The 18,344-nt window shown below is 33.2% G+C and overlaps 4 protein-coding genes across 6 annotated transcripts; all 4 read left to right on the top strand.

Annotated features, from left to right (window-relative positions):
* Window positions 1-212: 212 nt before the first annotated feature.
* On the top strand, window positions 213-2,081 carry LOC113855741 (remorin-like). The gene is made up of 5 exons (XM_027487370.1): window positions 213-309; window positions 617-688; window positions 762-849; window positions 1,706-1,787; window positions 1,881-2,081. Exons 1-5 carry the CDS (start codon window positions 213-215, stop codon window positions 2,079-2,081), a joined length of 540 nt encoding a protein of 179 aa, XP_027343171.1.
* A 1,100-nt stretch (window positions 2,082-3,181) lies between these two features.
* Window positions 3,182-4,581, top strand: LOC113855740 (LIM domain-containing protein WLIM2b-like). Its single transcript, XM_027487369.1, has 5 exons — window positions 3,182-3,316; window positions 3,666-3,765; window positions 3,870-3,892; window positions 3,980-4,069; window positions 4,249-4,581. The coding sequence occupies exons 1-5, from the start codon at window positions 3,182-3,184 to the stop codon at window positions 4,579-4,581; spliced, it is 681 nt and encodes a 226-aa protein (XP_027343170.1).
* Window positions 4,582-5,918: 1,337 nt separating this feature from the next.
* Window positions 5,919-12,498, top strand: LOC113854539. Of its 3 annotated transcripts, none has more exons than XR_003502779.1 (14): window positions 5,919-6,276; window positions 6,372-7,004; window positions 7,093-7,229; window positions 7,311-7,431; window positions 7,509-7,607; window positions 7,726-8,025; window positions 8,128-8,235; window positions 8,343-8,414; window positions 8,609-8,695; window positions 9,594-9,665; window positions 9,786-9,875; window positions 10,106-11,064; window positions 11,482-11,550; window positions 12,022-12,267. XR_003502779.1 is itself a non-coding variant. In XM_027485570.1 (14 exons), exons 1-14 carry the CDS (start codon window positions 6,046-6,048, stop codon window positions 12,094-12,096), a joined length of 2,202 nt encoding a protein of 733 aa, XP_027341371.1. In that variant the 5' UTR covers window positions 5,923-6,045; the 3' UTR covers window positions 12,097-12,498. The 3 variants fall into 3 exon arrangements, 2 of the variants coding, with proteins under 2 accessions (XP_027341371.1, XP_027341372.1); XM_027485570.1 differs by having other exon boundaries at window positions 5,923-6,276; window positions 10,957-11,064; window positions 12,022-12,498; XM_027485571.1 differs by lacking the exon at window positions 9,786-9,875 and having other exon boundaries at window positions 5,936-6,276; window positions 10,957-11,064.
* Window positions 12,499-14,053: 1,555 nt separating this feature from the next.
* Window positions 14,054-17,756, top strand: LOC113856174 (tetraspanin-10). Its single transcript, XM_027487891.1, has 11 exons — window positions 14,054-14,187; window positions 14,751-14,863; window positions 14,967-15,021; window positions 15,154-15,209; window positions 16,206-16,253; window positions 16,442-16,490; window positions 16,580-16,663; window positions 16,759-16,826; window positions 16,986-17,111; window positions 17,368-17,443; window positions 17,633-17,756. Exons 1-11 carry the CDS (start codon window positions 14,134-14,136, stop codon window positions 17,696-17,698), a joined length of 795 nt encoding a protein of 264 aa, XP_027343692.1. The 5' UTR covers window positions 14,054-14,133; the 3' UTR covers window positions 17,699-17,756.
* Window positions 17,757-18,344: the final 588 nt, after the last annotated feature.

Raw genomic sequence — 18,344 nt, 5'->3', positions numbered from 1 at the left:
AGGCCATCATGTGGTTTAGCTCATCAACACCTGCAAAAGGTACATTGATTTCCCCACTTTGCAATTGTATTTGAGTTTTGCTATGTATTCAAAGTTTCATAGGAGAAAGTAACTGTACGTAATCGGAGAAACGAGGAACCAACAGAACAACCACAGTTAGTGTGCTCTGTCCCCACTCTAATCGCTATCTCCACCTCAAGATCCTCGAAGGAATGGTACCCGAGAACGCAGACACTTCAAGCAGTTTTAGACGAGTGCGCAGCGACAACTCTGCTCCTAAAACCCCCGACACTTTGTCACCTAATGAATGTATGTAATCGCTTCAAATATTTTCATTTGATATAAAATATATCATAATCTTATACTAATTCACATATAAGAGTGAAAATATTTTTATTTACACACACATTCTCACTCAATTTTATTCTTTTTATTATTATTAATATAAATCACAATCCATTGCTCATGTCAACGTTTGCAATGTTAGTAACGTGGTTTCACTAGTTCAAATATGATAAAATAAAAATTGATTTAAACAGCAACGATTTATTTTCACTGCCCGAAAATGCTTTTTCTGTTTGTTTGTCAAATTACATGGATTAATATTTATTAAACCCGTCATGTGTTTCCTCTTTGCATGTTGCAGTTCCTGCTGCTAAAATGGACACAAAGGATTCAGCTGACAGAGGTGGTTTTAAAAAATTTCTGTATTTAATCATTGAGTATTAATAGATAAACAACCTATATTCATTTTTCATCAGATGCTGCGCTTGCGAGGGTTGAATTAGACAAAAGACTGGCTCTAATTAAAGCATGGGAAGAAAGTGAGAAGACAAAAGCAGAGAACAAGTAAGATATATATATATCTCATCTAATAGTTTGTTAGCTTTAGAATGAGGTGACGTGTAAGAGCCCCGGTTACGGAATTAATCGAGTCTTAACAATCAACTTTACGGGTTGGTTGATTTTAAAATTGAGTAAAATTAATTTTTAAGGGTTAAATATATTTAAAATATGTATGTAAATTAATTTAAATTTCATGTATTCATTGAAATATTTTTTTTATTAAAAATGAAAAAATTAAATAATGATATGGTTTATGAAAAATTTACCCTTCCATATATATTAGCTTTTAGAACATCATAATATTTATATCAAGCAATCAAGTTCCAACTTGGCTCATGTTCAACAATAAAATTTAGGCATGTTTTTGGCTTGGTTAATTAGGAGTGTGTTTTCACCATTTAGACGAGTAGCAGAAGGTATTGGATTTCATTAATTGATAATTGCTACAAATTTGTTTATAATTGAACAACTCTTCTTTGAGGCATTAGTTTTACTTCACGTTCTTATAATTTTTTGAACAATGAAACCAGGTTTTATGTTAAATTCACTACGTTGTAAAAAAATTGAGATATTTGCATGACTTTGAAGTATTGAAGAAATGTTAAAGTGTCACTATTCACTTGCAAATTTAATCATTTTGGTTGGCTGTAATTCTCATCAATATATACATTATTGATGTACACTTCATAAATGTTTATGAACAATGTAACTGAAGCAAGATATTATCATTGTTTGTTTGTGACTATGTTATTTTGTAGTGAAGTTCAAATACGAAATATTAGCCAATAACCTCTTCATGTTCCATTCTCTATTCTGAGTGCTGGGTTTGATGAATGTGAAACTGTGAAACATGAAACAGGGCATATAAGAGGCATTCTGCAGTTGGGTTGTGGGAGAATAGTAAGAAAGCATCAGCGGAGGCAAATCTCAAAAGAATTGAGGTCATATATGTTCAATTAACGTAACAATGTAACTGCTATTTTATGCCAGTTATGTGATCTTAATGTTATATGAAAACCTTTTGTATTTAACAGGAAAAATTGGAAAGAAACAAGGCCGAGTGTGTTGAAAAAATGCAAAATAAAGTTGCTGAAATTCATCGATCCTCAGAAGAGAAAAGGGCATTGATTGAAGCCCAAAAAGGAGAAGATTTTCTCAAGATAGAGGAGAAAGCTGCAAAGTTTCGTACCCGTGGGTATCCCCCAAGGAAATGTCTTCCATGCTTCGGTAGTTAAAGGTTTTTCAGCCAAAAGCAGAACACCAATTTCTCACTGTCTTGCCTTTTTGTTGTCGTAAAATACATTTAAAACTTACTTTCATGTCGTTTATTTGTAATTAGAACCGGACAAGTATATTTGCATATTTAAAAAATTTACATTATTTAGATGATAAACTAAAAGAAAACATATAAATGCACATGTTTTAACGTATGCGTTTCTTTGTTTTTTCCTCCTGAATAGGCGTAGACACAATTATACCTTTGGTTTGATTCAAACAGGGTGAGTGTATTATACCTAAAAATAGTAAAATTTTACTAAGAACGTTAAAATAAATTTACCTTTAAATAATTTTGACATAACTAAACATGACATAAATTAGTTGAACAAACCTTAATTGACAATTTTCGGAAAATCAAATTCGTGCTTAACCTGAAAAATAAATTGGCGTTCATTTCATGCCTTTGTTACGACCCTCTTCGGGACAAAAGTGGGGGATACATCATTACCATAACAAGAATTACATTACATACTTACATAACACTCTTTCTTCGTTTTAACCTTATTTATCTCTTTATCTTATTTTTTTGTCATGATATATTCACAATATGCACATATTAATAAACTCCTAAAAAAAGTATAAACACAATAACAAGTGTAGAAGTATCATCCTCGAATGAACAAATTCATGCATGTTAACAAATTTCGTGAAAGACTTGGTCAAAGGATGTGGTGTCTCATGCCATTAACTTCCGATTAAGTTGGTGACTATAATTAGAGAAGGGAATTTGTGACACATTAATCGAAAAGGCAAAATTAAGAACCCCATGTGTTTGCATTATTTGTCAACACTTAACCGAATGCACCTTCTCCACCCATTTCATGAATTTTCATTTTTCGAACCTGTAATTTCGCACGAGAACGCAAGTACAAGAGGACGGTGGAAGGTGACACAATCCATTTCATCGTAACGTGCTATACGACGATATATAAACCCAAACTCCTTTGTTTTTCGTGCTAGCTTTCCATTAATTCCAATAACAGAAGTAAATTCTGTTGTCGATTATTGATTGATTTTGACTAGCTAGTACGAGAAAAAGATAAATAAAATAAAATAAATGGCGTTCAGCGGGACCCAACAAAAGTGCAAGGCTTGCGATAAAACTGTCCACTTCGTCGAATCTTTATCTGCCGATGGAGCTGTTTATCACAAAAACTGCTTCAGATGCAGCCATTGCAATGGTCTTCTTGTGGTTCGTATTTGTTTATGCCATGATCGATCCTTTGCTCATGATAATAGGACCGTTTTCTTGCATCTAAAATGCATTTTATTAAATATTTTAATTGCCTTAAAAGTATGTATTGAGGAATTACTTACAAGAGTTTAAGAAAATAGTTTATGATTTTCATGTTTTATAAATAATTAATTTTATGTCATAAATTTTATGCAATAACAAATTATTGAATATTAGATAAGTAACAAATGAAGTTATTTATCTAAATGTGTTCTAAATAATTTTATGATTAATATTTGTTAAAACTTTCCCAATGTCAATAAAGTTGAACCACCCAAGAAAGAATCTAAATTTTCATTGATTGCAGATAAGCAACTACTCATCGATGGAAGGAGTTTTGTACTGCAAGGTTCACTTTGAGCAGCTTTTCAAGGAAACTGGAACCTACACCAAGAAATTCCAGTCGGGTAATACCCTTTTTGCCACTTGCACATAAAATTGTATTAACAAGCTGTTGTGTACTATTTTTGGAACTAATGAATCATACTCTTGTTTCATAATTTTCAATCAGCTGGAAAGCCTCCAAACGAGCTGGTGTGTATTCTTTTATTAGCTTGAACTATATATTTCACTAATAGTGTCAATTTATATCATTTTCATCAATTGTTCAATGAATTACAGTCTAGAGCCCCTAGCAAACTTTCAGCTTTCTTCTCTGGAACTCAAGACAAATGTTCAAAATGCAAGAAAACCGTGTATCCATTGGAAAAGGTTCGACAGAATATCCCACATTCTTTGTTCAGCAGATCTTTATTTGCATGTTTACGTCAATTCTTATTATTAATTTTAAGTAATTAGAACCGATAAATTTTTATTAAAACAATTATAATATTTAAGATTATAATTTGCATGCTAACGCAGTTTGTGAAATGAATTTGTGTTCATGACAGTTGACCGTTGAAGGTGAGTTTTACCACAAATCATGCTTTAGGTGTGCACATGGAGGATGTTTCCTCACTCCTTCATCCTATGCTGCTCTTGATGGATTTCTGTATTGCAAGCCTCACTTCTCTCAGTTGTTCAAGGAGAAAGGTAGTTATAGTTATCTATCCAAGACAGCTTCCATGAAGAAGAACGAAGAGCAAATGGCTGCTGAGAAAACTGAGGATAAGACAGAGTCAGAAACAGAGAAAGAGACAGAGAAGACAGAGACAGAGGCAGAGGCAGAGACAGCAAAGGAAGCAGAACAAGGTGACGATGATGCTGTCCCCGCGCAAGAGTAGTGGTTGATGGAACAAAGATTCGGCAAAGAGGCACTTCACATGCGTCTTTGCGCTTGTGATTTCTTTATGGCTACAACCCCGTTTGGGCCATTTTGTTTCTGATTGATTTAATGGTGGGGTTGTGATCATTTGGGAAGAATCCAGCAAAACTATTATTATTGTGTTCCCTTAATTTGTAAACAAACGTTGATGTAAACGGTTAAGTGTTGTGTTCTTTGGGGGTATTTTAGACGTGTCTGCCCCTAGGCATTTCAGATGTAATTTAATTCATTCTTTGGGTGGTTTCAATCTCATTTTGCTTTAATATAAAGGATAATAAATAAGATACTTCGGGAAAAAAAAACTTCGATGTTCCATTTATGAAATTTCTTAAAATAAAAACAATTTTTAATGGAAGGAGTGAGTTTTCTAGCATCTACTATGCCCCTCTTTGAGTCTTGACAGTTCATCCATGTAACTGCGTGCCTCGTCTGGATTCCAAAATTTTGTTTTGTGTAGGAGGGTTTGTCATTCAACTTTGCCTTGGTTAGTTCTACATCCATTTACTTTTGAATTTGGCTAAGCATTCATTAACTCAGTTAATCTATTTAATAGCAAAAAGTGTCAAACTTTCAACCTGATCGCCATTTTAATATGCTAGAAAAATTCAATTCATTTTAGTCTAACAATTTTGTTCAACTTATTTTACCTTAATTTTTTTCTTAACCTTGTCAATTATCCAATTTTCAGCTTCTCATTTGATCTAGCTTAACAATTTTTTTTTCTTTTTTTGTGTTAATGTAAACTAATTTGGCATATTAAACTACCATTCTGTTGGTACAATATTTGAGAGCAGTTTTAATGGGAATTTCTTGGATTTGGATTGGGCGTTGTTAAAAGATAAAATATTACAGTTAAAAGTATTTTATCAGTATAATTCATCTGAAACTTTTTGTGCTTCCACGTTACTTCTTAAAAATGGAAGAGAAATTGAACAACACAACACCTTCTTAAGATTCATATTAATTAAAAACTCATTATTGAAGTAAACTCAAGAATAATTTTTTTAATTAAATATTGATTTAAATTAAGTTCTTATTAATTATAAAATTTTACAATAAAGCTATAAAAAATATAATATTTACATAAAATAACTTGCAATGAATAAAGTATAAATATCTATAATTGTACTAATCATCACATTATTTTCATGCACCTAATATTATAAAATATCATAGTTCAAAATATCTGAGTATTAAATTAATTATTTATTAACCAGATTAATAGTTAATTATTTTAAGGGGGTAGAAGCCACGTCACTATGTGTGAGATAACCCTTCCGGTTCCCCCTTCTTGCTACTCGCTAGCCGTTTATCCAAAGGCAAGGTTTCTGTTTGAGTCTGTGTGAGAAGAGAGCACTAATAAAACCCTTCTCAACTCTGATGATAATAATAATAATAGTTGTGAATTGAAATTCGGAGGAATATGGGAACGCTTCCTCTCACAAGTAAACCCTTATTCACTCAGTTTCATTGCTTTTCATCACACAGAAGAAGAACTACAACGACAACCGTTTCTCTGAATCAGAGACACAAGGTCTTCGCCTCACGATTACATTCACAAGATGAAGAACCCCCTCAACTCGATAGCTACGACCTCATGGAACTCAAGTTCGGTCGGTTAATCGGAGAGGACCCCAAGCTCACTCTTGCCAAGGTTTCGGAATAACAATGTTTCATTTATTAATAACTTTGTTTATATGTTTATTGTTTAACTTTACTAATTGATTCTATGCATTGTTATTAAATTAGATAATGGGAAGAAAGGCTAATCCTAATGCTTCGTATCTAGATATTGAGAAGGCGTTTTATAAGAAGGGTAAAATTGTGGAAGTGGAGGAAGTTCCATTTGAAGGGTCTAAGGGAGGGAAATTATCAGGTAAACTGGATGGCTTGAATTTGGCGCGTCCAGTTCCGGTCAAGGGAGTAAAATTTAAAGCTGATGATAACAAACCTGTAGTGGAGATTAAGAAACCTGTCCGAACTGATAAGATGGTGGGGGATGTTAGGAAAACTAGTGTTCCCAATGTTATTCTCAGAAAGCCAACTGTGTATAAAGAGGATGATGATGAGGACAAGTCCTCGAGGTTGAGGATAAGGCCAAATTTGTCGCTGAAAATGCGGGATGAGCAAGTGAAGGATAAGTTTAGTGACATGACGCTGTTGAGGAAGCCTGAACCACCTGTTGCCAAGAATGCTGATACGGTTGAAGAGCCTAAAACTTGTTTGGATGACCAAGGGGACAATGATGGTGAGTTGAAGGTGTGGAATGAAGAGCTGATTGATGAAATTGGTAACTTGACCTTGTTGGAACGGCCGCACAAATCAAGTGGCATAAAAGAAGAAGAGCAGTTTGGAGAAATGAATGTCACCGTCCCAAGTGATGTAGGTGCTAATCTTTGTTGCTACTTGCAATATGGAATATAGTAATGTAAAGGTTAGTTTTTGAATTATTTCATGCTTGATTAATTAGAGATTGAAGCAACGTGAGCAGAGTCAACCGGAGTTCCATCAGGTGCCAGCTGATTTATGTCAATCATCAGATTTAAAGTCCGTTGATTCTAGAGTGGAATTGTCTGTGGAAGCTGCACTACATGCAAAGCCAAAAAGGTATCTGAAAATAGTTTTATGGATTAGTTTAGTGTTGCAATTGTGGTTTTAGTTCGTTACTTAAATGTATTTTTGTTATAGATTAGATCAATATGAGAAACAAACCTCAAAATTTGTTGGAGAAGAGGATGCTTCCCATACTCCTGAAGGTCACAGAAACAATGATGATTTAGGGAATGTTGTTGATGCATCAAACTTTCAGGTCAGATTATACAGATTACAAGTTATTTATCTATTTTCCCAACTTTATGTTAAACTTTGTGCTCTTTAATTATGTAGGAAAGTGAAGATGCTGACTGGACCAGGGCAGAGGACTTGATTAAGACTGGAGATAGGGAAGTTGTAGAATTAGTAAGCTGCAATATGAAAGGTTTCATGGTAAGTACTTAGCAAGCAGTATGAAGGACTTTCATTTGTAAATATAAAAAAACATATTCTTAGTCGTTGATGACTTTTTTTGTATATTTCTTCTGAACACAATTAAACCGTTTTGCAGGTTTCTTTTGGTTCCTTAGTAGGATTTCTGCCATACCGTAATCTTACTTCCAAGTGGAAGTTCTTAGCTTTTGAGTCTTGGTTAAAACATAAGGGTTTGGATCCCTCCATGTACAAGCAAAAATCAGGCACTATTACAAGTTATGATGGTGAAAATAAGAATTTTCCTCCTGAATCTCCTCCTTATCTGGAGCTTGATGGTAAAGTTGAAGATGAAATTTCAACAGATATAAAGTTGGAAGATCTGTTAAGGATTTATGACCAAGAGAAAACCAAGTTCTTATCATCATTTGTTGGGCAGGTTTGGTATTCACTACTCAAGTATATTCCTTAAATTTTACCATAACATGAAACCCAAATATTATTGATCTTAATTTTAGTATATCAATACTTTGTTTTTCAGAGAAATAAAGTAAATGTGTTAGTGGCAGACAGAAAAATGAGAAAGCTCATATTTTCTCTAAGACCAAAAGAGAAGGAAGAATTGGTTGAGAAGAAGAGAAATCTGATGGTAAATACTTCAGTAACAATAACATTTCTTTAATTAGCATGGAGCATGTATTGTTGATTAAATGCAACAAAGTGGTCTTCAGATTTGTTTTCTGTTTCTTATTGTAGGCTAGACTTCAAGTTGGGGACATAGTGAAATGCAGCATCCAGAAGATAGCTTACTTTGGGATTTTTGTTGAGGTATATAAAGCATTTCATTCAGTATTACAAACAAACTTAGCTTTACGTCATTTTATGCTAGTGATAGTGCCTCGTTAAGCCTATGCTTGTGACTCTGTATTTAGCTAAGCACCTGGATACCCTTTACCCTTTCACGGAATCAGAGTTGAGAGTGGTGGCAAAAAATTCTAAATATTGACATGTTATCAATGTAGGTCGAAGGAGTTTCTGCATTAATTCATCAGTCAGAATTATCATGGGATGCCACTTTGAACCCATTGTCATATTTTAAGATTGGTCAGGTACTTTCCTTCTTGACTCTGACAAACTAATAAAGTGGAGAATAATTTTCAGCAACTCAATAAATAATAATGACATGAACCCTGATCAATTTGTTTACTGTTTTTTTTTTTTTCCTATTATTTGTTTTGCTTCCATGTACATGACTTTTCCATCTATTTTCAATGCTTTGAACAAGGATGGTGTCATGAATCAACTATCTAAAGAGCTTAAATTGTTGGGTGAAAATATATGAATGATTTTATATCTAACAAACTCCCTCATGCAAGAACCCTATAGGCTCGAAGCATATTCATTGCACATGTGCACCTGACCTTTAGCTGAAATTAACTTTGATAGGCTAAGTTCTGCCCTGGATTAGGTATTTATTAGGCAGTTCTAATTCTGTAATAGGAATTTACAAAACAGTTTTTTTAATATTAATTCAGAATAGTCAATTTTGTGTTATAACTTATTTGTAATATGACAGTTCATATAGGTCTTGTGACAGACTTGTAGTTGTAGAAGGCAATTAAGGGGTTAGATTGTCTTTCCTTGCGTTTTGGAAGAAGGACAACTGCTTGTTAGGGGGAAACCCTGTGTTTGTACTTAAATTGGGCTTAACAACCACATTATTTCTAGCTTTATTCAAAATTCAAGGTGTTTATTTCTTGAGTCCAACAAACTTTAATTTGGAGAAAAAAGGGCAATAGGGATTGAACTCGTGATACATAGTTGTAGTTGTAGAGGTTCTAATACCATGTCATGAACCAACTATCTAAAAAGCTTTAGTTGTTGTATGAAAACACATAAGTGGTTTTATATCTGATAGATGGAACTAATTGAGTACCCATCATATTTGAATTTTTTTTTTGTACATAACTTCTTCATATTCATTTTTAATCTTACTTTTTGGTCCAGGTTGTAGAGGCAAAAGTTCACCAATTAAACTTTGCTCTTGAACGCATATTTCTATCATTGAAGGAGGTCATGGTAATTTATCTATTCCTATGATTAGGTTAGACTTATGGATATTATTTTACCAAAGTCTACTTAGATTAAACAATGATTATACACTTTGTGAGTTAACAAATCATTACCTTCTTATGGCAGCCTGATCCATTGATGAATTCCTTAGAATCTATAGTTGGGGATCATGGCCCCTTAGATGGGAGATTGCAGGCAGCTCCAACAGATGTAGAGGTAATCTTTATATGAGAAAGCAGAAGTCTCTTTAATTACTAAGAAAAATGATTGGAAAACAAGACCTTATATTGATTGAATAATTGCATTGCTTTTGGACTTTATTTTCTCTATAGATTAGCAGCCAACAACAGGCTTGGATTAATTTTATTTGCAGGCATTGATATAGTATAGTATATAAATCTCCTTATTGGTATTTACTTTATGGTATTTGTTTGTATTCTGGCCAGTATGTCCATACTTTATCTGGAAGGATGGAGCAAAGGTGGACACCAGCAAATTAGAAAAAAGATTATTGAATAACAAGCAGCCTGATTGAATATGGTTTTTTCTGCTGATGACGGTAGTAAATTTGTGGATCTTTATGTGGGAATAAGAATTGAATTCAAATTCTAACTAAAGGATGTGGTCTAGTAATAAAGTTGACTCCTTTGAGGTTGGGTGATAATATGGGTTTGATGCTTTGGCATTGCATAAACCTGGGGCAATGATACTCTCACCCCTTGCCTTTGCCCTTTGGTTAGGTGGTGTTGGACTAGGCTTGGAATCACTTAGAGGGATCCATGTAGGTCTTAGTCTTGGCCGATCAGGCAATATGAGAATATCTGTATGGACTACTGTTAGAGGTTCCCTGCTGATATGGGAGCTAGAAAATGCTTAGGGATTGCATCTGTAGGCTAGCTTCCCTACTGTACCTTTTTTCTGTATTCAAAAAGGAAAAGTTGTCTTATGACTTTAAAATTCAATCAATCAAGTAGACTGTAGTTTTGTTCTTGATTTCAGGGTGTAATAAGGTTTCAGAATGTAAATTGAAATACTGTGAGTTACGTTTTATAGCTTTTGTTTTCTACCTTATGATAAATTCATGGGCCCTTTGGTCTTGCCTGATTTTTATTCGTGTGCATAATATTTTCATTCCAATCAATCACTTCATTTATATGCTGTTTTATGATGTGGCAGAGAAAGAAATCTTCTTTCCATAAAATGAATCATCAATGTGGACATGATGTTTTATTTTATTGTCCAGTTGATTTTGTGGTTTGACATGACTAATCATTAAATTATGCTAATTTTCGTACAGTGGTCTGAAGTGGAATCCCTAGTCAAAGAATTACAAAAGATTGAGGGAGTCCAGTCTGTTTCAAAAGGTCGTTTTTTCAGAAGCCCTGGTTTAGCTCCAACCTTTCAGGTATTGATACATTCAACCTCTGCATAATTCAATGAATTTTATAATGTGGATTTGCACTTCATTATTTGCTTGAATGAGTATAACATGATTATTTTTTCTGAGAACTTGCCATCAAGTTCGCAATTTGCTTTATGGATTTTATATATTGTTTATGAAAAGCTGATCAAGGTTTAAATTAATCAACTGTCATGTTGAATCTTCTTCTGGCTCTCCTTTTTCATTTTTCTTTGATTATGTGGTTGCTTGTTCTTGTTCTGAGCACCCACTACTAGTTGACTAGACATTCCTGATTGGTTGTTGTTCTAGTATGGAACTTCTGGTTCATTTTTGTTTATCATTTATTTCCTGACACAGTTTAGTAATTGTTAGCAAACTCAAGTTCTTGATTTATCCGTTTGCAAACCAATTTTGTTCCAGGTTTATATGGCATCCATCTTTGAGAATCAGTACAAGTTACTTGCTCGATCTGGAGACAAAATACAAGAGGTAATGTCATAGGTTCTGTTTAAACTTCTTGGTCAACAGATTTTTGTTGTATCATTAAAATTCTCTACCCCTTTTGGACAGGGACACGTGATATTTTCTTTCAGCATATTTAATTTCCAAACTCCCTTGCTATTTGCTCATTTTTACCATTGTAACAAACTTGCAAGCAATTGTTTTTGTTTGTTCAAAAGAGTAAGCTTCTGTGTTATAGTTTACACAAACCATGGTTTGATTCATGAAAAAACCACCTTTTTTTTCCTCACTTCCACTCAAGCCATGGTCTGATAACCAAAATCATGTTAACATTTTAAATGCGACCGAACCAAAGGTTTGCTTATATGTATATGCTTTTTGAAGGTCATTTTTCTGTTTTCTCTATTTTCTTCTATAAATGCGGGTGCATTACTTATGGAGATAAGATATATTTATGCTTTTAATCTTAAACCCTAATCAATAAATCATCTTGCACAGGTGATAGTTCAAACTTCTTTAGATAAAGAAAGGATGAAATCAGCTGTTATGACATGTGCGAACCGGGTGGAATAGTTGTAGCCTGCTGTTGATTTTTGTGTGATTGTACAATCTTTTGGGATTGCAGCCTGCAATTAAGGAGCATTTCAAGTTAATTTATACAAGAGGTTTGGTGGAGTATCAGTATTTTCTTTCCTGTAAAAAGTGATAATAAAGGCATTTTTTTCTTGTGTTCTTTCCTTCTTTTTTTTTTTTTTTTTGGGGGGGGGGGGGGGGGGTGGGTTGTGTTACGTAAAAAGGACATGTGCTTAGTAAATAAAACATGTAGAAAAAACTTTAATCTTTGCTCTTGGGTCAATTGATGCCATTTCTGTAACTTTTTGTGCACCTCGACCACTTGAGAAATTGTTGATCTTCGTGATCTGTTAAAATGAGCTAATAATTTGAGAGGTCTTACAGTGTTGGGTCTGGTTATTCTCTAAAAATTGTTGGATTGGGCGACGAAGTGAAACATTCTATTTTGTTTTTTTTTTTTTTTTTTTTGTCAAAATTCTTTTCTGGTTTTATCATTGAGAAATTTCATAAAAGCTAGACAATTTGTGTTGTGGAAATTTATTCGGCCAGCGGTAAGATGTGGAGGTTGGATATACCCAATTAGTATTATTGTTGCAGAAAATACTACTCCTTTTTACGAGATGATTTTAATTAAAGTACACAGATCAACAAAAGAAATTAATTTTAGTTGATTTTTTAATATTATGATTTAATAATTTTATTGTCATTTAATATTATTAAAATTAATTTTATAGCAATATATTATATTTTATAGCAATAAAATAAATTAGAATGCATTTTATGAATGGGAGTAAAAGGAGCAACTATGAAAAGTTTATTTGAAAATACATTAGTTCTGTACGATGGAATCATTTGCCGTGGAAAAGGGTAAAAAATTAGCCTCACTTGTGTAAATTGTCAATTTCTCTTATTGGCTTTATTGACCTTGCTTCTACCCAAAGAAATGTGAAGGAAGAAATTGCACACTATAATTTTTTTTTATTCCAAAAATGGTTAAAATCTTTTGTTTTTATTTTTTGGTACACAAATTCTTTCTTGTGAAATTTATATTCTTTTTATTATTAATCGTGCTAACGGGCCAATGTATCCATATTTTTACTTGATTTTTAAGAATAGACAAAGGTAGGGTCGAAAGGCCACATTTTCGTAGCTTATTGACCAAGAAAGAAAAACAAATTCTCAACCTATTGACCACTTGACTACTGAACTTGACCATTACAACTTTTGAACTTCAGTTTCTTTCCTTATCTAACGATGATACTAATTCAGAAAACAAAAGGTAAAATATGTTTAACGAAATTTTTTATTATATTAAACTAGAGAATATTTAACACTCATTCTTTTATATATAAGTGAAAATATTTAACAAAATATATTAAATACTTTTTCTTCTTGTCTTTGTAATACTAATTAGCTCAGACGATTTTTATCGTGATTTTTTTTTCTTTCAAAAATCAGAATCTTCCATGAAGCAGTCATATACTCTCTCTCTCTCTCTCTAAAGTTAATTATATTTAATATTTTTTTACTTTTTGTTTTTTAATTAGTATACTTAAGCATGGATAAACATTTGTCTTAAAAGAACAAATTAGCTAATGTTTGCACAATTCATTTTGTATTGGTTTAAACAACAATTATTTTGAACAGCATTCGTTAACGTTGTACTAGAAGTGTGTGACCACAAGTCAGAACCATGTTTGAATTCTCCATTAGTAAATACTTTTTTTTTTCTAAAAAGAAAAGACAGCTTGCTTGTTTGCGACTTGGGGTTACTGTTACGTTCAGATGTGCAATCCATAATAGCATTGGGTGTCGTGTCGTAGGATGTTGGATTTCTTGGCGTACACAGTGCAGCGCATCTTCATCACGCATGATGCAGTTGCATGCTCTTCCATCATTCCATTTCTCTCCCTTGTTTTTTATTTTCAATAATTGTCTCTTTTTCCTAAACTGATAGAAGCAAAAAGAAAATCTTTTTGAATAGCATAAACATTTAAAGTTAAACCCAGAATTTTCAGACGGTTCCCTCTGCGGAAAATGGGAATGGGAACTAGCACCTTTGTTACTAGATGGATCAACTTTCTCACAATGGTAATGCTGTTTGCTTTCTACTCTCATTTTTCTTTTTCAAATTTCAATTTTGAGTTGCATTTCTCTGAAGCTTGATACGCTTTCATGTTCAAATATTTTTTTGATTTCAATAACCGGGTTTAAATGACCGTTTCATGTGGAAATCTCAAAACCAATAAATAGAAACTGGTTTGTGGGTTGTTCTATTTTCCTCTTACATTCACTTCATCCACTATCTTTTAGTGGGGGCACATATTCTCTTTTGCTTGTTCAGATTTTTTGGGGAATAAAACGGTGTTCACATGCTTTTTGCTGTTGTTCTTGCATAAACCGTTTTAGTTTACACTTGAACTTGTTCAAAGCTACGGTTTTTAGCAGCTAACTTTACTTATAGTTATCACTTCCTTTCTCTGTAGTTTATTGAGTGCTAAAAAAAAGAGAAGCTAAGAATCCGGATTCAAGTGTTTTTTAGAAAAATGTTAGGGTTGAGGTTAAGCAATTAATCATAATAAGATTTTAATGGAAAAAAAATTGTATTATTACACTTTTGTTGATGCTGCTTTATATTTATCCTACTTGTGCAGGTTTTAGCCATTGCTGTCATAATATTTGGGGTGTGGATGAGCACTCATCATGATAACTGCCGAAAGTCTCTCACTTTGCCTGTGATAAGCCTCGGAGCAGTTATTTTCTTGATGTCAGCATTGCATTCTTTATGATTTTGGTGGCTCTTTTATTTTTAATTTTTTTCCTATTTTCTGCTTGTGCTTTGTCTTCTATCAAGTTTCTGTGCTGTACAGATCCGTAGTTGGTTTTTTGGGTGCCCTGAAAAGAAGCTCCATACTCTTATGGATTGTATCCTTATTCCCTATACATTATGTTAAAGATGGTTGCGTTGGAGACATATTATACCCCCAAACCCTAATAATAAAGAAGAGAGAAGAAAAATTTGGATTTTAGGTATCATCCTTGACATTGCACTTGCAGTATCTGATCATGCTGTTCTTCGTGTTGGTGGGAATTCTGGTCTTCACAGTGTTGGTGTAAGTATGCAAATCCATTCACATGATCATGTTTTGCAATTAAAAACAGTCTCTCCCATTTTTAGAGTCTTATATGGCTGTGTTATAAAAAGAAGTCTATGGGAGTCTGACCTCAGCATTTGCAGCAGCCTGACGTGTTTGCATGGCTTATGGCTGTTCTGCAACATTAAATGTCATGCCTTAACACATTTTTATTTTATCCTTTCTTTGCTGTTGATCTGTTCATAATTTAATCCATTTCGGTTTATATGGCTGCTCTGTTTATTAAATTTTCTATGTCGCTGGTTCATGGTCACATGCAAAATGGGTTTTTTTATTGTTCAGCAACAGATGGTTTCTATTTTAGAATTAATTAGATATCACCTCAGTATCATCTGCAATTATTATAGAAACTAATGCAAACATGTAAAGCTGAGAGTCTGAGACAGTTGCCTATGTGTATTCTGATTTAAAATGAATAAATTGAATGAATTTATGACTGAAATGCATGGAACATGTTCTAACAACGTGACAAAAGTTAAAAAAAAAACTGAGTTTTAAAGAAGGATATCTTCCTTGATTTGTTCCTCTCAGCAGCGTAAGTCACATTTCAAAACTAAGCATCGATCTTTTGCATGCTTTACTGCCACAGTGCCACCTTGTGTTTGGTTGTTAATGAGATAGCATCACTTGTTATAAAAAAATTTAAAATTCCAAATACCTTTGATGCAAGGGGAAATGTGCCCATAACTTGAAGCCATATATTATTATGTGTTGGATTGTGGAGGAACAGTAATGAACATGAAAATGAATGCATGTTAATTGTTATGTCTTCTTCAGGGTATGTTAAACAACTGAATGAATTGAATGTATATTTTAATATCTATGTGAGCATGTTAAAAGAGAGGTGAAGTTATGTTTTCAATTAATTGCTATTGTTATGATTACTCAATCTATAATGACTTCTGAGTTTGGGTCTTCATTTTGATCTTAAATAATCTTCTGCCATTGTGTCAGGTTCATCGTGACTAATAATGGATCAGGTCATAGCGTGAGTGGCTTGAGGTAAGGAGTCAAGTGTTTCATTTATGTAGACGTTACTATGGTCCTTCATACTTGAAGTGGTGATAATTCATGATACATATAGTGGATCACACTGCATATGAGTAAATGTCTGGTTAATGCTTTTTTCTTATTTTAATTCTTGACAACATGGTGTGATCTGATGTATGACATTCTTCTTGTTTGCTTAGGTATAAGGAGTATCAACTCCAAGACTTTAGTTCTTGGTTTCTCAAAGAGGTAGGACTCTATCAACATAGAGAACTGATGTGCACAAATAAAACCTCTTCTCATCATCCTTATGCTTGAAAATTTTCTTTTTGTTTCAGTTGAACAATTCTCATAACTGGGAGCGATTGAAGGTTTGTCTTGTCAAGTCTGAGGATTGCAATAACCTATCCAAAAAATATAAGGTGTGTGGCCTATACTATTCCACTGAATAGAATTATCTGTTATCTTCTACGCAAAAAGCTGTGATCTATCCCTTTCCAATGTTCTTGATCTGCAGACTCTTAAACAATATAAATTGGCTAAATTGTCGCCAATTGAGGCTGGTTGCTGCCGACCACCTTCACAGTAGGTTTTGTTCTCTTGTTCGCCCTCCTTTCCTCTCAAATTTCTTGTTTGTAACTGCCACCCAAGTGCATTTCAATAGAGTATAGTTTATTTTTCGCATATATGAAAATCAGGGCACATCTCTGATATTCTTATAAGCTGGAATTTTATGTAACTTAGATGTGGATATCCTGCTGTAAATGCATCCTACTATGACTTGACCTTTCATCCAGTTAGTGCAAACAATGACTGCAAGCTGTACAAAAATTCCCGGGCCATCAAATGCTATGATTGTGATTCTTGCAAGTAAGCATGTCCATGATCCATTTCTGGTTTGAGGAATGCTAGCAACATACTCTACTATTGACTAAAATTTATTAAAAACTATAAAAATTATGAGTTTTACTCTTTCTTACTGTTAAATTAATGTTTCTCTCTTATAATTTTGTAATTTTTAATAAATTTTAGCAAATATTGGATTGCGTGTTGCTAGCATTTTTTCTTTCTGGTTTTCTTTAGATTTGTAAAATTTGTCTCTCTGTTTCCTCAACCTTGGTTCCAGGGCCGGCGTGGCACAATACATGAAAACTGAGTGGAGAGTAGTTGCAATATTCAATGTTGTTTTATTTGTTGTCTTGGTAAGGCATTCCTGCTTTATTTGAACTTACAACAAAGAATCTTCAATCCATCCACATGTCCATAAGCTATGCTTTTCAATAAATAATTGAATTTTTAATAGCACAAAGATACAATCTTCATTATATACTCTCCAGCTTTGCATTTTCTGGTGCCTTAATTCTATTTACCTTTGTTGTCTTAAATGCTAGTGTATTATATACTTTGTTGGATGCTGTGCAAGACGAAATGCTGCCAGGAGCCATTCCAAGGGTTGAAGCGAACCTGTGTTTATCCATTAACTGCTTTTGGAATTTGTTGGAGAGGAAAGAGAGAGATCAGTATCTTGTGGCTAGACACAAACTCGCCAAAATTACATGTTATTTTTTTTGGACCTTGATGATGAATTTTGTAATCTTTGTAAGATTATTATTTGATTTGATGTGCATAGAAAATTCAAGATGAGCAAAGTTAAAAGTGTTATGATGACGTGAAAATGCTTAATAGATCCTTGATTTACGAAGTACATCTAACTGAGTTTTACCGAAGCAAAACAATAAATAAATGATTCAATTCTAAGCAACGGAAAAACACGAGTTCTTCGTAAAATCAGGAAGATTTAGCAGAGGTTTTTTTAGATTAAATGTAAAATTATTTTTTTTAATAATTTTATTTGACCATCTGTAATATATTAATAAATTTGTTTACTTTTTTTATTTGATTTAATGTGAGAATTTTAATTAAGTGATATCGGGTCATTAAACACTAAAATTTGATGAGACGAGCTAAGAATTTTTTTTTCAAAATAATTGTTTACTATTTTTTCTAGTATAAATTTTAGATAAAAAGATATTTTTATATTTAAAGTTGGATAATAATTCAGCAGACCTATCTCTTTATAAAAATAGATCTTCCACAATCAAT

The sequence above is a fragment of the Abrus precatorius genome, unplaced genomic scaffold (genome assembly GCF_003935025.1).
Source record: "Abrus precatorius isolate BTA unplaced genomic scaffold, Abrus_2018 Scaffold11, whole genome shotgun sequence".
Taxonomy (NCBI): Eukaryota; Viridiplantae; Streptophyta; class Magnoliopsida; order Fabales; family Fabaceae; genus Abrus; species Abrus precatorius.
This window is presented reverse-complemented; position numbering and strand designations above follow the sequence as displayed.

What these genes read in the sequence shown, in the direction of transcription:
- LOC113855741 (XM_027487370.1), top strand. Translation starts at nt 213, where the DNA reads ATGGTACCCGAGAACGCAGACACTTCAAGCAGTTTTAGACGAGTGCGC. An exon ending in AAAGGATTCAGCTGACAGAG is followed by an intron (nt 689 to 761) that starts GTGGTTTTAAAA and finishes ATTTTTCATCAG; the next exon opens with ATGCTGCGCTTGCGAGGGTT. An exon ending in CAAATCTCAAAAGAATTGAG is followed by an intron (nt 1,788 to 1,880) that starts GTCATATATGTT and finishes TGTATTTAACAG; the next exon opens with GAAAAATTGGAAAGAAACAA.
- LOC113855740 (XM_027487369.1), top strand. Translation starts at nt 3,182, where the DNA reads ATGGCGTTCAGCGGGACCCAACAAAAGTGCAAGGCTTGCGATAAAACT. An exon ending in ATTGCAATGGTCTTCTTGTG is followed by an intron (nt 3,317 to 3,665) that starts GTTCGTATTTGT and finishes CATTGATTGCAG; the next exon opens with ATAAGCAACTACTCATCGAT. An exon ending in CCGTGTATCCATTGGAAAAG is followed by an intron (nt 4,070 to 4,248) that starts GTTCGACAGAAT and finishes TGTTCATGACAG; the next exon opens with TTGACCGTTGAAGGTGAGTT.
- LOC113854539 (XM_027485570.1), top strand. Translation starts at nt 6,046, where the DNA reads ATGGGAACGCTTCCTCTCACAAGTAAACCCTTATTCACTCAGTTTCAT. An exon ending in CCAAGCTCACTCTTGCCAAG is followed by an intron (nt 6,277 to 6,371) that starts GTTTCGGAATAA and finishes TTATTAAATTAG; the next exon opens with ATAATGGGAAGAAAGGCTAA. An exon ending in ATGTCACCGTCCCAAGTGAT is followed by an intron (nt 7,005 to 7,092) that starts GTAGGTGCTAAT and finishes TTGATTAATTAG; the next exon opens with AGATTGAAGCAACGTGAGCA.
- LOC113856174 (XM_027487891.1), top strand. Translation starts at nt 14,134, where the DNA reads ATGGGAATGGGAACTAGCACCTTTGTTACTAGATGGATCAACTTTCTC. An exon ending in ACCTATCCAAAAAATATAAG is followed by an intron (nt 16,664 to 16,758) that starts GTGTGTGGCCTA and finishes CTTGATCTGCAG; the next exon opens with ACTCTTAAACAATATAAATT. An exon ending in TTGTTTTATTTGTTGTCTTG is followed by an intron (nt 17,444 to 17,632) that starts GTAAGGCATTCC and finishes CTTAAATGCTAG; the next exon opens with TGTATTATATACTTTGTTGG.